General features: G+C 35.9%; 1 protein-coding gene across 2 annotated transcripts in view; it reads right to left on the reverse strand.

Annotated features, from left to right (window-relative positions):
• Nucleotides 1-15,500, reverse strand: part of LOC118737931 — a 59,846-nt gene that overhangs the window by 14,957 nt on the left and 29,389 nt on the right. For both annotated transcript variants that reach the window (XM_036468767.1, XM_036468762.1), the window contains exon 4: nucleotides 6,024-10,185. In XM_036468767.1, the coding sequence (XP_036324660.1) occupies nucleotides 6,024-10,185 (4,162 nt within the window). The remainder of the gene's footprint in view (nucleotides 1-6,023; nucleotides 10,186-15,500) is intronic.

Genomic DNA, 15,500 nt, shown 5'->3' on the forward strand with positions numbered 1-15,500 from the left:
AAATAAACCAAAATGCTTTACTATCATAAAAATTTATTGAAAAAAATATATATACATTTTTTGATTATTTAAACATTAAAATCTAAAAGATTATGTAAAACAAGTAATTTTTAAGCAAAAAACAACACTAACTCAATTCTCATATAAAAATTCAAGATTTTCGTTAATCTCTTCTTGATCCAATGATCGGATTTAAACCAAATGAGAATGGGACCACCTGTGAGGTCCAAAATTATGCGGTAACATACATAAAAAAAATATATATTCCGACGAATAAAACTAGCAAAGCAAAAAAACTGTATCCCGGATCTCTCGAGCGGCAGTATAATGCTTTGACCACTCGGCCATTGCCAATCTTGGAGCGGAGCTACCAGTTGACTGCCTGTCTTTGTTTTCACCACACATTTATGGTGAACTTTTTCGGACTCTCTGCTACTTCTTTTGGGTATTCCCAAATCATCTCAAGTCACTAATTGCAAGTCTCAAATTTAGTGACTTGAGATGACACTGAATTACTGTATCCCAGGGTTAAACTTTCAAATCGAACACTCCGTAAGGGGGTTTTTTTTGAATCTCGGAACAGATGATAACCACTGGGTGCGTCTTCCATGGTTACAAAAGCAGTGCCTCGAAAACGCGTCTATATCAGGCGAATACCTAAATCAGACTGAACCATATTGCACTAGCTAGTTGCATAAACATGTCAAGACTTGTCTGACACCAATAACATTGCCTATAAGTTCTTCGTAATTTAAATATAGCATAATTCCGACAACTTTGGAAACATCCCTCGTATAAGCGATATACTATTTTTTAATATTAATATATTAGCTGCCGATTCAAAAACGCCCTATCTCAGCACATTTTCAATGTATTTTCAGCTGAGTTATGGCGTTCTTGAACAAACTTCTGAGATAGGGTGTTTTTCAATAAAATTCTGAAATAGGGCGTTCCTAAATTAAATTCTGAGGGCGTGTTCGAACTGGCTGCCGAGATAGGTCGATCTTCTATTCAGGTGACGATTTGTTCCTTAACGAATTTATATTTGGTATTTTTTTTTAAGGAATCGGCATCGGCCGATTTTTTGCTCCCCGGCCGATTAATCGGCATCGCAAAAAAAAATGGAAATCGGTCGGACTCTAACGCTTATGCATACATATTCACAGTGACTCAAACAAATGACCACGAGTTGATTCTTTTTAAATAATCGTAATGTTTTTCGAGTTAATTTTTTTTTTTGTTAGTTTTCTATAAAAATACCGTCCAAACTCTAGCCAAAACCATATTAATCAGTTTCAAACTTTGTACAAAACGTACAAAAAATGTTCTAAAAATTCACATTAAAAAGATGAAATTTTGATGAAAATTTGTTGAATTTTCTTAAATTTTTTATAAAGTTTGAAACTGTGTGTGCGTTTATATGATTTTGGGTAAAGCTTGGACAGTATTTTTATAGAAAAATAACGAAAAAAATTTAACTCGAAAACCTTACGAATATTCAGCCTCATTGCCTAAGTCGTAAATTAAGGTAAATTAAAGGCGACTCGACTGCATTGCATTGTCTACTGCCGTGCTGAAATAAGTAGACGACGAAAATCGTCGAAAACTACGCAGTGCTGCCAAGTTTTTCCGTTTTAATACACTAGTGAAGTCGAAATTTCAGGCAATTCGACCCGACTCTCCCAATGAGGCTGATTAAAAAAAAAATCAACTCGTGGTCATTTGTTTGAGTCACTGTATGTATGCGTGGAAAACACGAGTTCATTAAGCTTAATATGTAACTCCAAAATCGATTGAACTCCGGATATGTATTGTTCGCTATGGCTGAATGCTAATGGAGATGTTGAGTTACATAAGATTTACTGCTCAAATATAAATGCGACAAGAGGCTCGTGTTTGATAAGGCAACAATTATCAAACTATTATGTTTGTATAACAAAAATTGTGAGGAATGAAAACTTGGAAGCCCAAAAGGACATTTTCACGGAATTTTAATTGAATTATTTTGCCCGCAATAAAAAAACAGCTGATAAAAAAACATATGCTTGTAATTCGCGATAAATAGTGTTAAGAAGTTTTAAAGTGAAATTGACGATGAAAAAGTAGGCTGTAATTAAAATTTTGCTAAATGTTTTGCGTTTGCCTACTCATTTGTTAATGGCTCTTTCCATAGTGACGGGCTCGACATTTCAACCATCGTTTTGGGGTTTATAGCCAATGTTATGATATGAACGCGAGATTTAGACCAGTTTTGACGTATTTTTTTTTTCGTTCATTAATTTTCTATTAAAGTATTGGTCATTATGTAACAAAAACCTCATAAATCCAAACTCCGAACTTTGTACAAAAATTTGAAAAAAATTAGAAAAAAAACTCCAAAAAATTTAATCACAATCTCAAATTGTTACCTAATCAGAATTTCTAGAAATTTCTAAAAATTTCGTTTTGATTTTTTTTTTCGCTAAGGACGTTACACATTTTCTTTCATACAAAGTATGTTCGCAAAACGTATCCTTACTTCGTAAGCTATATTATATAAAGTAAGCTTTGTTGTATTATAAAGAATCAAGTAGGTACGAGGGCAATTTAAAAAGTCAGTAGTGACTTTTTGCATAAAAGATTCATACAAAGCTGGACAAAAGTATTGGCACAGAGAATTTTTGGCAATGTACGCAAAGTTTTTTATTCCAATTTCTTTTCCATAATTTTTTTTTTATGAAAATATAGTTCATACTAAACTCAGGAAAGTTCAATAAATTTGCGCACTAACTTGCACCTTTCTGATAAATTTTTTTAGAAAAATTCTAAGTATACAGTTTTAAAGCTCATTCAATTGTAGTATAACAAAGTGCAAGTCTGAAAGAATTGCCTTTGTTATACTACAATTGAATGGGCTATATATAAAACCGCATATTTAGAATTTTTTCAAAAAATATGATTAGAAAATTGAAAATTAGTATGCAAAGTTATTGATTTTTTCTGAGTTTTGCACAAAGTATAGAGATTTTATTTTTAAGTTTTTTGTTGTAGTATGCACTATATTTTCATAAAAAATTAGCGAAAAAAGATTTGAATAAATAACTTTGCATATATTGCGAAAAATTTTCTGTGCCAATACTTTTGTCCGGCACGGTATATTTTTCGGCAAAAAAGCGTTTTATTTCTCAACACAGTCTCCTTCTAGCTCGATACATTTAGTTCAGGGTTTTTTCAATTTTTTCAATTGTTTCCAAATTATAGGTTTTTCAAGGTCCTCAAAATAAGCGTTTGCTTTAGTGATGAGCTCTTCATTCGATCAAAATCTTTACGAGTGTAACCGTGGATGGAACAACACTTTTTTACTTGGTCAAATGTAGCAGATTTTTCTTTAAATCACATTCACCAGTGAGCATTTTGCCCTTTTCAGGGTAATCGATATGAATAACACCGCGTGCATCCCAAAAAACTGTGTCCAGGGCCTTATTCGTCGACAGACCCACTTTGGCATTCTTTGGTGCTCTTTTTGATTGGTTCTGGGTCTCTGTTGTGTTGTGGTGGATCCATGTGGATTACGGCTGAATGAACATCGCTGAACCCTCCTTTGAAGTGGTCACACGGTTGCCTTTATGGCCGAGTGCAGGCTTTTCATATGCTCAGTTGAATTGCTTACATCCACAGCCACCTCGCACACTTTTATTCGATCTATTTGGGGCGGACTTGCACTTTCAGAATCACTTGTGCTGGTACTACCACAACGGAACAAGAGTTGTAAACCACTTTTTAACCTTTGAAATTTATGGTGCGGAATCCCCATTGTATTTATATATTTTTACCCAAAAAATTAGTACACGATTTTCACTTTTTCCCATTTTCGATAAAATCGACGAGCTTGTTTGCTTTCAATGGCTGTAAAACCCAAACTTAAAGCGACAGCTTGTTCAAAATTTTACAAGCGATCTGTTTATCGATGGCAGTCGACAGGAGGAGCAGTATTGTCTTTAAAGTTACTGAGCGTAAGATTCACAAGGTGATTGACTTTTCAAATTGCCCTCGTACCTTACCGATAAGCTTGAAACACCATACATACATAACTAGAATAAGAGACGGATGGATTGCTTTCTTTATGGATGAAGTTAATACTCGTATAAAAGAAAATATTGGGCGTTACTAAAATTAGAAAATAAATGCTTATAAATAATGTTGTGATTTGAACCTATTTACTCTTACTAAATAGAAGAAATACAATTAAATTTATAAAATTAGTTTCTTCTTCCATTTGGTTCGGATTGCCGTGGAATGAACCGATTGCAAATTTCTTTACGAAACATAATTTTTTAGCAATTTCCAGATGCGTTTTTAAAAGCAAATTAGTCTATCAGACGTAATCTCTTAATTAACCAAGCATATAAATCAGCTAATTTTCAATTCTAGTTAAAATTATGAACTTATATGTAAAACTATTCATTTGTGTGTGCTTTTAATACAATAAACTTGTACGATGTTATTGATGTGGAAAAGAGGTGGAACAATCCGGACAAATTAATTTACACGTCCGCACTGTTTGACGTGGAGTTTGGAGTACCAAACTGCCCTGAGGACGGTTAAAGAAGCGTAACCGAAATATATCGGAAACAAACACCAAAAAACTTGTGTTTTCATAAATATTTTTTTAAAATTGACCTCGAGCCGGCAAAATACTAAATTACAAGTAGAAAAGTCGCTAAAACCATCAGTATATATTTTTTTTAAATTTCATACAGAACTCGGGAATATTCAAGAGATACAAGAAATTTTCAATTTATCAATTCGATTTTTTAGAAAGCAGGCAGTTTTGTAGCCCTTAAATTTTAGTAAAATTTAGTGCAAGTTTCAAGTCGCTAAAAATTAGTGTTGATTTGAGAATTCTTTTTTTGTCGAGGTTGTTACGCATTTTTTTCCTATAACGCATGAACATAATCTACAGTATCTAACTAAAAGAATAAAAAATCATTAAAAATAAATTTTTTTATACGCGATAACGACTAACTGTTTAATCAGATTAAAATAAATCATGATTAACTGTAATCGGATTGAATTTAATCGAATTAATTAATTGATTAAAAAATTAATCGATTAGTGCCAACACTGGTACTAAGCTACGAAAAAAACAATGAAAAAATTCCATCGCGTTAATTTTCCGAGAAAATTCGTTTTTAATTGTTCTTGATGTTACCACGTATTGATAGCGCTAACTTCGAGTTTCCATAAGTCTTTTTGATTTACTTAGTCTCTTTAGAAATATTTTTAAATGTTTATTTTCTAAGTAAAAATTTAACTACAGGTTCATTAATTTTTAGCTTTTCATGAAAATTGTTAAAAATTCCGAAAATATGCATTTCATTGAAAAAACAAATCTCGATGTGCTAGAAAAAATAAAGCAGTATTTTGATCCCTAACTGTCTATATCTGATCCCTAGCTGTCTATATTAAAAAAAAATAGCGCAAATATTGGAAGGGAAAAGTGAAGATAAATTTCGCAGGCCTGTGTAATCAGTTTCTGAAACAACTATTTAATAACATTGTAATTAATTTTAATTTTTTTCTTGTTAATTTAAACTTAATCTAGCACAAATGTCAAATATGAATGTATTATTCATATTTCATTTTATTCCGAATTCCACTCTTTTTCCACAAATCAATTACATTCCTTGGAAACGCATCTTGTTAATTATTATTTAAAATTTTCTCATAATGTTATTCGAAATAATAAAAAATACATATTCACTTACCGAACCAACGATGTACGCGTCTTGGTTGTGCTGACACTAAGAAATTTTAAGTATACATAAATATGTATATGTACGTATCAACAATCACAGAAGAATAAACTTCCCAAAAACTGTTTTGTTTTTTTCACATACGCAAACCAGAACTAAATAAATGTTTAAAAGAAAATTGAAAATAAACCCTAGTGCTAAGCACATACACACACACACACACACACACTCATACCATAGGTATTTGACGTGGCATAAGGAATCTTCACAATTTGTTGGAGAACCCACCTTTGATTTTCGATTTCTTCGAGCTACTTGTAACAATTGCCTTGAATTTTTTGGTCATACGCACATGGCCCACTGGCGATGTGCTACCGAATAAATTATCAAATACATCCATTTTGCCACCACGTTTCGACCGACGCGCAGCACCTGAACTTTCTGGTGGTGGTTCAAAGAGATCCTCATAATCGGCAGAACCCGGCGAATAAGGACTTTCTGTCAAATTCAACGCATCATCTAAGATACCGTTACGAACATTAGGCAAAGGTAGGCCGGCGCCACTACTACTTCCCACGCTGCTACCCACTTTGGGCAGGGGCAATTTCGATATTTGATTACTCTTCATTATAGGTGTGGGACTGGAAATTACTGGTATATGTTGTGAGGCTTGTGCATTGCCGTTCGATAACAATACATTCGATAATACTAGGCCAATTGCATCGTCGGCCTTGTCGCGCATGCTCAAGCCGTCGTCGTGTGCATTGCCCAATATATTCGAGTGCATATGTGTCGCAGTGCTGTATTGTGGCTCATTCGCTTTGTTCAAGTCCTGTGAACTATTCTGTTTTGTATTCATTAGCTTCATTACTAGCTCAACTGGATTGAGTGTGGGACCTTGGGCAGTCATGCTGCTGCCGGTGCCGGTAATTTGTGTAGTCGCGACGTTGCGCTCGCTGGTTAGGCGCTGTTCGTCCACAATGTGTTTTTGAGTGGGTACTATCTCAACAACATCACCATCAGTGCCAATTGAGCCTTGCGAATTGTTCATCGGGGCAGGAGATGGGGAGCGCGGTGACAAGGATGGTGATTTTGTAGGGTCGAAGGGATCGTAAGCGTCTGGCGAGCATGGACCCGATTCGGGAGGCGTATTGGGGCCAATCTTCTGGTTGCTTTGCACATGCATGGGCTCGAGTTCTGATCGATGAGTATCCGGTTCATGTACCTCGGCCATTTCGGATTCCGAATTTAGTTCGGCCTCGTCATGCAGTGGATTACTGCGTACTTTACTTTGCTTTTTAGCGAGCATTGTGAATTTGACAGTAGGTGGTTCAGGTGGCGTCTTCGGTCCAGTCTGTGGCAAATCATACGACTCTTCTTCGAGTATGGTCTCGAGGCGTTCTCGTTCTAAGGGTGGCGTTTTGTCCAGCTGTGAAGAGGAGCGTACGCCATTGCTCATTTGCGAGCGATGATGATCCATTTCTTCAGCTATAGATGCGCTGCGGCGGCGTTCGCGGTGGCTTTCGCGTCGACGCTCATGTTCTTGTTCGTGATGCTCGTGGTGCTCGTGGTCGTGATCATGCTCACTGTCATGTCCGCCGACACCCTCTTCGCTATCCGTGAGGACAATAATGTCGGCCGGCTCCTGATGTACCTGGAATGGCGATCGTTCCAGATCGATTATCGCCACCGGCTTTGCGTCAAGCTTCTTGCGCTTCTTCTTCTTTTTGTTCGCAGCACTCAAGGCCATAACATCAATTGAATTGCGCCGATTATTGTGCAAATCTTCACGCGTTGCCGGCACTGTAACAACTGTTGTTTGCGAAGGCTGTGGATTTCCAGCTGCGTCTTTGTTGAAACTTACGCTAACGAGTATATTGTTGCCCGAAGCAAAGACCTCCTTCGACGGTATGGGATCAGGTGTTTGAGTGCGCCGTATGCGACGCTTTTCTTTGCGCACTTCGCGACGTTTTTCACCCTTCTTTTTCTTTTTAATACGCTTTCGTTTGTCACGTTTACTACCTCGTGAGGTGCTGCGGCGGGGTTCTGGCTGATAGATGCCATGCATTTCGTGTACGAGACGCGGTGATAATATCGGCGGCGTCCATGATATATTATTGTTTTCACGTTCATAGTCGAGCACTGGCGGCGGGCTAGGTGATGGCGACCAAGTTGGCTCTTCAATTGGTGCCTTCTGCTTTGGAGAATGGCGGCGCTTTTTCTTGGGCGGGCGATCAACTTCGAAAGCATCGCGCTGTCGTGATATGCGAATGTTGGCCTCCGGGCTGAGGTTTGCCAAGCGCTTCTTCTTCTTTTTCTTGGCTTTTTCTTTTAATTTCTTCTTTTTGCCCTTGGCTACACGAATAATCGGTGTCTTTGAGCGGCTTCGGTGCAAGCGCGGCGTATACCTAGGCGAGGCAGACATCGAACGCATTCGGGAAGGGGAACGCGAAACAACTGGCTGTGGCAACGGTGAACCGCCACGCACGCGCCTCATGACTTTTCTGCCACCCATGCGCTGCGGCGTAAGTGAGCGTGAGCGCATACGCAAGGGTGTGCGTGAATGTGCGCGCATTGGAGTGAGACGACGTGGTGAGAGAGAGTGTCGACGTGGAGAATGGTAGCGTTGCCTTGGTGAAAGCGAATGTCGGTGCATCATGTGTTGTGGACTTGGTGATATGCTGAAACTGCCGCGTCGATTTCGTCTTGGTGACATTGAACGACCGCGAGAATGCGATCTAGAGAACGACGACCTTATTCCCATTCTGCGATCACGAGGACTTGGCGATCTACTAAAATTACGTACTTGCCGGGTGGCATCGCGTCCATAGCGATCTCTGATCTCTCTTCTTTCGCCATCTCTGAAGTTGCGTTGCATACCGACAACGTTACGCACATTATAGCGTGGCATTTCACGGCGTTTGGTGCGAAAATTGTTTTGATTGAAACGATTATTTCGATCATAGAATCTATTGTGTTGGTTCATATTATTATGGAAACGATTACCCGGACGCCAGTGGTTCTCTTTATTGTTAGATCGACTGCGTGAACGCAATGAACGGGAGCGTGAACGCCTACGTCCGCGACCACGTGGCGTTCTAGAACGCGATTTTGGTGGATACGATGGCGAACGGGAGCGGCTTGCTAGGGGCCGTAGTGAACGCGAGCGACTGCGACTGCGACTGCGTATACGGCTGCGACTGCGTGTTGGTGTTCGGGAACGAGATTTCGATCTGGATTTGGAACGTGATCGTGATTTAGATTTGGAACGAGATTTGGAAATGCGACGTTTACCTTTCTGTTTGTTTTCTAGTTGCTTATCGGTGCGGTAATTGCGTACCTTTTGTTTGTTGCTCACTTTCTTGAACGTTTCAATCTTTTTGTCACGCTTTTCACGTTTTTTACTACTTTTGCGCTTCTTAGCGACACGGGCATTATTATCATCATCGTCCGAAATCAGTTCCGTCTCTATGACAGCTGGCTCTTGCACAATAATCTCAGGTGTCTTGCCACCATCACCATCCTCCTCCTGTTCTGCATTAGTAGTATCCTTCGAGGTGTTCAACGACTTTGGGCCTGTCTGATCGACGTGAACATTTTCAGTGCCTTCTTCTGGCTCATTATTCTCATCGAGGCATGGTGTATAAGAGCGGTCTTGTTCGCTCTCGTTCTTTTCATCTCCTTTCCCCTTTTCCTTATCCTTATCCTTATCCTTACTCTTTTTTTTACGTTCCTTTTCTTTTTCGGGTTCATCTTCTAGTTGACCTTCTTCGAGCTCTGATTTCTCGGCAGCTTGTGCCGCTTTCTCATACTCTTTTGGCTTATCGATTTCAAGTTCTTCCCAATCACTGTCGTCATATAATTCTAATACGCCCTTCTTACTTGCAGTACCTAAATCGGTTTCAGGCAACTTAGTCACGGACACAGCTGGACTTGGAGTGTGCACGCTCCGGTCTTCGCTTTTCTCTCTCTCATTTTCGATAGATTCATTATTACTCTTACTACTTTCATTCAAATTTTCCTCTTCTATCTTTTCCGGCTCCATATTCGAACCGTCATTGGATAATATTTCATGTTCTGGATCGTATTGTGAGTTGCCATTATCTTTCGCCTCATCGGGCTTGCCATGGTCCGGCGATACAGTTTCCTCGGCAATCTCATCATTTTCATCCGATTTCTCAACTTTATCACTTTTATCTTTATTTTCATCTATATCCATATCCTCGTTTCTTACGTGTTCATTTTCTTCTTCTTCTTCTTGTTCTTGTTCTTCTTCTTCTTCTTCTAACTCTTCGTCGTCATCGTCGTTTTCCTCTGTTGGGTTTTCTGGCTCATACAAGTCAGACTCTTTTACCGTAGTAGTACTCGATTGGTTTGCATTAGTTTCTGGCGGCATTGGTATTTCATCATCATCATCTAATTGTACTAAATCTTCATTTTCATCGTCTTCCTGAGAATCGATATTTTATGAAATAGGAGAAAGAAAAGTGATATATCATGGTTAGTATACCATTTTTGGTTGTCTACATGTATTGAGTTCTCCTAAAGACCTATTTAAAACAATAAAAAATATATGTAGAGCTCTACTGAATTGTATATTAGAACATCCGAAATTGTGAAAATTCACAAAAAAACCGATTATAAATCTGTAGGCGGTAAGTGCGTAACAGCTATGTAGTACCCCTCGAGAAAATGTAAGCCCTTGTGATCAGTAAAATAGTTATCTATACAAAAAGGACAAATATAGCTTTTATCCATCATCTAAATATGTACATATTTAGAACAAAATACAATGGGACAAAAGGAATAATTTATGTGAGACATGAACCTACACAAATAATACAAAACAAACTATACAGCCACTGGATGTCAATGCTTATAAAATTATTTTCCAAATTATGGGGTTTAGTACCTGATATTTTTACAGCCAGTTTCACCAAATTATTTAAGTGAAAATTTTCGAATTTTCGGTTTCACCAATCAATTTTAATTTTGATTTAAGTGACCTATGCTCTGCACTTAAATAAAAGTTAAATCAGAGCAACCACACTCAGAGGTGTTACACGTTTAATCACCTGATCATTGTGTATCTGCTGCTTACTTGTATACCAGCCCTGCTTTTACAACACAGCGTGCCAAATCTTTCAAAAGCTCTCAGTACAAATGAAAGCAAAAGCTAGTCCTAGTCTGTTTTACAACCACTTTTTACTCACTTAAATAAATAGTTTATTGAAACTGAAAACTATTTAAATGAGATTTGAGTACAAAATTAAATTAAAGTTAATTTCCACTTAAATAGTTTGGTGAAACTGGCTGTTAGTCTCAAAATTCATATACAAATTTTATTAACAAGTATACTAACTAGCTTTTTTTTATCAAATTCAATTCGTCGATTAGAACCTCAAAGTATTTCAGAAGATATATGTAAATAAAACTAACGATAAAACCTTATTAATTAATTAAGAATATCTTTAAGGAGGTGTCCAATTTAAGACACTGATGGGCATATTTAGATTTTCTTGGTTAAACTTCATCCTATGTAATTCAAATTTACGATGCCAGCCAAGATTAACAATTTTTCTTTGTAATCAGTTTAAAGCTAGCTAATTTAGTATTTTTTTTTTTTTAATCTACTTACATTAATCACGTCCACGGTTCATATGTACCGGGTGAACCAAAAAATAAAAATTAAAGAAACTAATAAAATTTCATGATTTTTTTTTTTTTTAATTGGTTTAAGATACATTCAAATCCTGCGCACTTCTCTTTATTTGTTTGTCGCAAAGGCTTTAAGAAGGATTTTCAAGCGGAACGTAACACATGGCATATATATTTCGTCCCAAATCTGTATCCGACGAGCTTTAAATTGATCGATATTTAGACCCCTCGTGCCAAGATGGATGGGTTCTTCAAATCATATTGTGTCAAACTATCAAGGAGAAAGGCGAGAGATTTGAATCAACCAACTGATTCCACTAACTTTGTAATGTACCTTAAACTAATAAAAAATAAATCAAGAAGTTGTATTAGTTTCTTTAATTTTTATTATCTACACTTTGATTTAGTGACACTTTTTCTGGTTCACAATGTATGTACATACATATGTATGCACATTGGGGTGAAATACTCTCCATACAAAAAAATCGGAAATATAAAACTTATTATATTTTAACACCGAAATTCATAAAAAGTAAAAAAGACTTTCAACTGCTTTATAAATCGGAAATTTGTATGAAAATGTCACTTTATAGCAAGGAATGAAACCGAAACCGAAACCGTAACCGTTTAAAACCGTTTCGTTTTTCAAAACCGAAACCGAAACCGTAACCGTTATCTTGACCTGGAAAGGAGCGAAACCGAAACCGTTTCAAGCACAGGTTTCAATCGGTTTCCAGAAATTTATAAAAATCAGCTGCAGGATCTAGCAACCAACATTTTTTTTCTTCAGTAGCCGTTTCAAAAAAATTACTTGCATGACAAATTTGTTGACTAGTATGTGGATAGCCTTAATTTTAATTCTTATATATCGTGTCTTATCGTGAAGGGAGGCCATTTTATTTAACAATGACGCACTTTTGATGGCTATTTTTATGGATCCGCGTTACAACATTATTTTAAATGCTGCACAGAGAGAAAAAGCTATTGCGTTACTAACAAATCTTTTCTGCAGAATGACTGCAGAGGAAAATAACATGAGCATAAGCAGTAATGATAGCTCTGCGCATAATCAAAATGAGACAAATTCTGAAAACGAGTCTGATGATTTTGAGTTAATGCTGTCTCAGTTAGACGCGAATCGTAATTCCGATTATGAAACAGTTCTGAAATTATCCGTCCTCTCTTAGTGGCCTTTGCCAATCAAAGACGGCAAGAACGAAGTATTGATGTTCTACAATATTGGAAAAATGAGTCTTTGCGGAAACTGCACTTAGCTCAGTTAGCTAAAATAGTTTTAGCTGTTCTTGCAACGCAGGTCAGTGTTGAGAGGCTGTTTTCTGGCCTAAAATTCATTATGCCACCTACGAGAGCCAATTTAAGTAGTAACGTAGTGGATTCGATTTCATTGATAAGAACTAATCAATTGTATGGGCTACAAATATTTAAATAACTTTATTAGGCTTTGCGGGTATGATTTGACTCTTTTAAAACAAAAGATTATTATTATATGTATTATAATATCAACAAATTTCTGTGAAAATCACACTTATATATGTATGTATATCAAATACCTATCAGCAACAACTCTCATTATATAATAAATAATATAATAAACGAATTTCTGCATTTAGATTAAAGCAAATGTGGTGGAATATGGTTATTAGTTTGTATAATTGATTCAGAGGTGTTTTCTTTATATAAATTAAAATTAATCACAATGTTTAATTTCTCCAAAAACAAACCTCGTAAGGTACATATTTATTTAATAATTTTTTTTTTCAAACTTGTTTTCATTTTTTATTCCTAAACCGAAACCGAAACCGAAACCGAAAAAAATTTTGAAGAACGAAACCAAAACCGAAACCGAAACAGTTTGCAAAACCGAAACCGAAACCGGAACGTTATTTTGAATCGGTTTCATTCCTTGCTTTATAGAGCTCGTTAAATCTACTTTATTTTTTATGAATAAGGCCATAAGACTTTAACCCAAATGTGTCGGAAAATATTAAGGTTTCGTGAGCTGGACCTATTTCAAAATACCTCTAAAATAAATTTTTTATAAATAAAATTAGTTTTTAAAAATATATAATATGGACAAAATAGTTGCCCCTGATTGTAGTTTGGTTGACTAAATGAAAAAGTGGAAAAGCAACAACAATTTACATGGCAGCTTAGCTCAGTTGAACGCCGGAGTTGTGAGTTAAAATCCCAATGGAGTCGATAAAGAAGTTTCATGAGGAGATGTGGTGATCTCCGATATAGCAGCTAACGAAAAATGTAAATTATTTTTTACCACAAACATTTTCATTAATAACGGCCTCAAGCTCCATAAAATTTTTCAATAAAAATATACATGTATTTTTTAAGTCACTTCAGATGATAGATGAGTTTAAGCTTAAAATTTCTGCATAAAGATGTTTAAACATTTTATCAACGGAATCAAAATTATGAGATTTTTGGAGGCATTTTCAAATCGGTCTAGATCACGTACATATTTTTCGATTGTTCTGTTCCAGACAAGAATCAGTAGAAGGCTGTATCTTTCAAGTAAATTGGCAAGAGGAACGCCCGCTACGAATGGGCTTATAGATCGGCTGAAATTTTATATTTCTGTTTGAAAAAATTATTCTATCACATCTAATCACATGCAACTTTTGTTGGGAAATTTAACCAGTTAAATCATTTAACTCGTTTGAAAACCAGTTCAGCGCAGAGTTGTATCAGAAAGCTTTCTATTTCAGCCAATCATGAAGAGCCAGCAGCTTTCATTCGCAACATCGCAACGTTCAAAAAGTGTACAGTGGGGAGCAGCAGAAATGAGTACATGATATTTTTGTTAAATATTTACAAGATTTATAAATTAATTTTTTTTTGTTATTTCTCATATAAATAAGGTTCATGCTTTAACTAAAACCATATAAATCAGACTTTCAAACTTTATACAGAGCTTAGACAAATTTGAGAAAATTTCATTAAATGTTTGAGCTTTTTATCTGTTATGTTTCGATTTTTTTTGAGTATGCAGTTTTGTAACGCAATAAATTTTAGTACAATAAAGGGCGAGTTTTCAGCGGTTGCAAAATCGCGCTGATTTTTAATATTTTATTTTCTGTCGGTTTTTGTACCTACTTTTTCCCATACAAGAATGAGTTTCTTACGCAAGAAATTGCGCCAAGCCAGTTTTTATAAATTGCATTTGTTATATGAAAAAAGTTGCAAAAGCCGTAAGCAAAAAATTTTTTAAATCAACGCGATTTTGCAGCCGCTAAAAACTTGCACTTATTATACTTAAATTTAATAGGTTTCAAACTGCATACTCAACAGAATTCTATAAAATCTGATTAATAAGCTCAAAATTTTACTGAAAATTTGTTAATTTTAGTAAGCTCTGTATAAAGTTTGATTTATATGGGTTTCGTTAAAAGGCTAACCGCACACATCAGTCGCGTCTCAGTTCCGTCATGGCGCCGAACCGTCACCGTCACCGTTCAGTCTCAGTCCAAAAAGCAGTTGTATTCACATATCTGTCACGAATTTTTGGCTGATTTCAGTAATTTCTGCTAGCAAATAGGTTCTGTGTCACAGTCAGCGTCAAAAAATTCTACGCACTGATCTATTTTGTAAGATTCACAATGTTTTTCATAACAAATATTTTTCGGTAATATTATATAGCTATAGTTCATTCTTAATTTTTAAAGTTTCCAACTATGTACTGATTTCCCCAAAACAAATATCAAATTTTAAAAGCTCTTCATCAAAATTTCCAATTTTTTAATCAGTTTTTGACAATTTTTTTTTTCGTAACTTTTCCATACAAAAAAAATTTCGGGCATGTCGTATAAAAAGGAATAGGCTTCAAAACTGCGTAGCAAGAATTGTCCCAAAAGGTCTGATTGAAGTTTCGATGAAAAGTTTTTAAAATTTGTATTTTTTTTTTGTAAATTCTGTACAAAGTTTGAAACTGTAATATATAGGCTTTTAGTTTAATATTTATCATAATATGTATTGCGAATATTGTAAAAGTAATTTTTAAGCAAAAAATAAAACCAAATTCAATTCTTATATAAAAATTTAAGATTATCGTTAATATCCAATGAACCAATGAGT

This window comes from Rhagoletis pomonella, unplaced genomic scaffold (assembly GCF_013731165.1).
Source record: "Rhagoletis pomonella isolate Grant_MI unplaced genomic scaffold, Rhpom_1.0 Rhpom_scaffold_00001, whole genome shotgun sequence".
NCBI lineage: Eukaryota > Metazoa > Arthropoda > Insecta > Diptera > Tephritidae > Rhagoletis > Rhagoletis pomonella.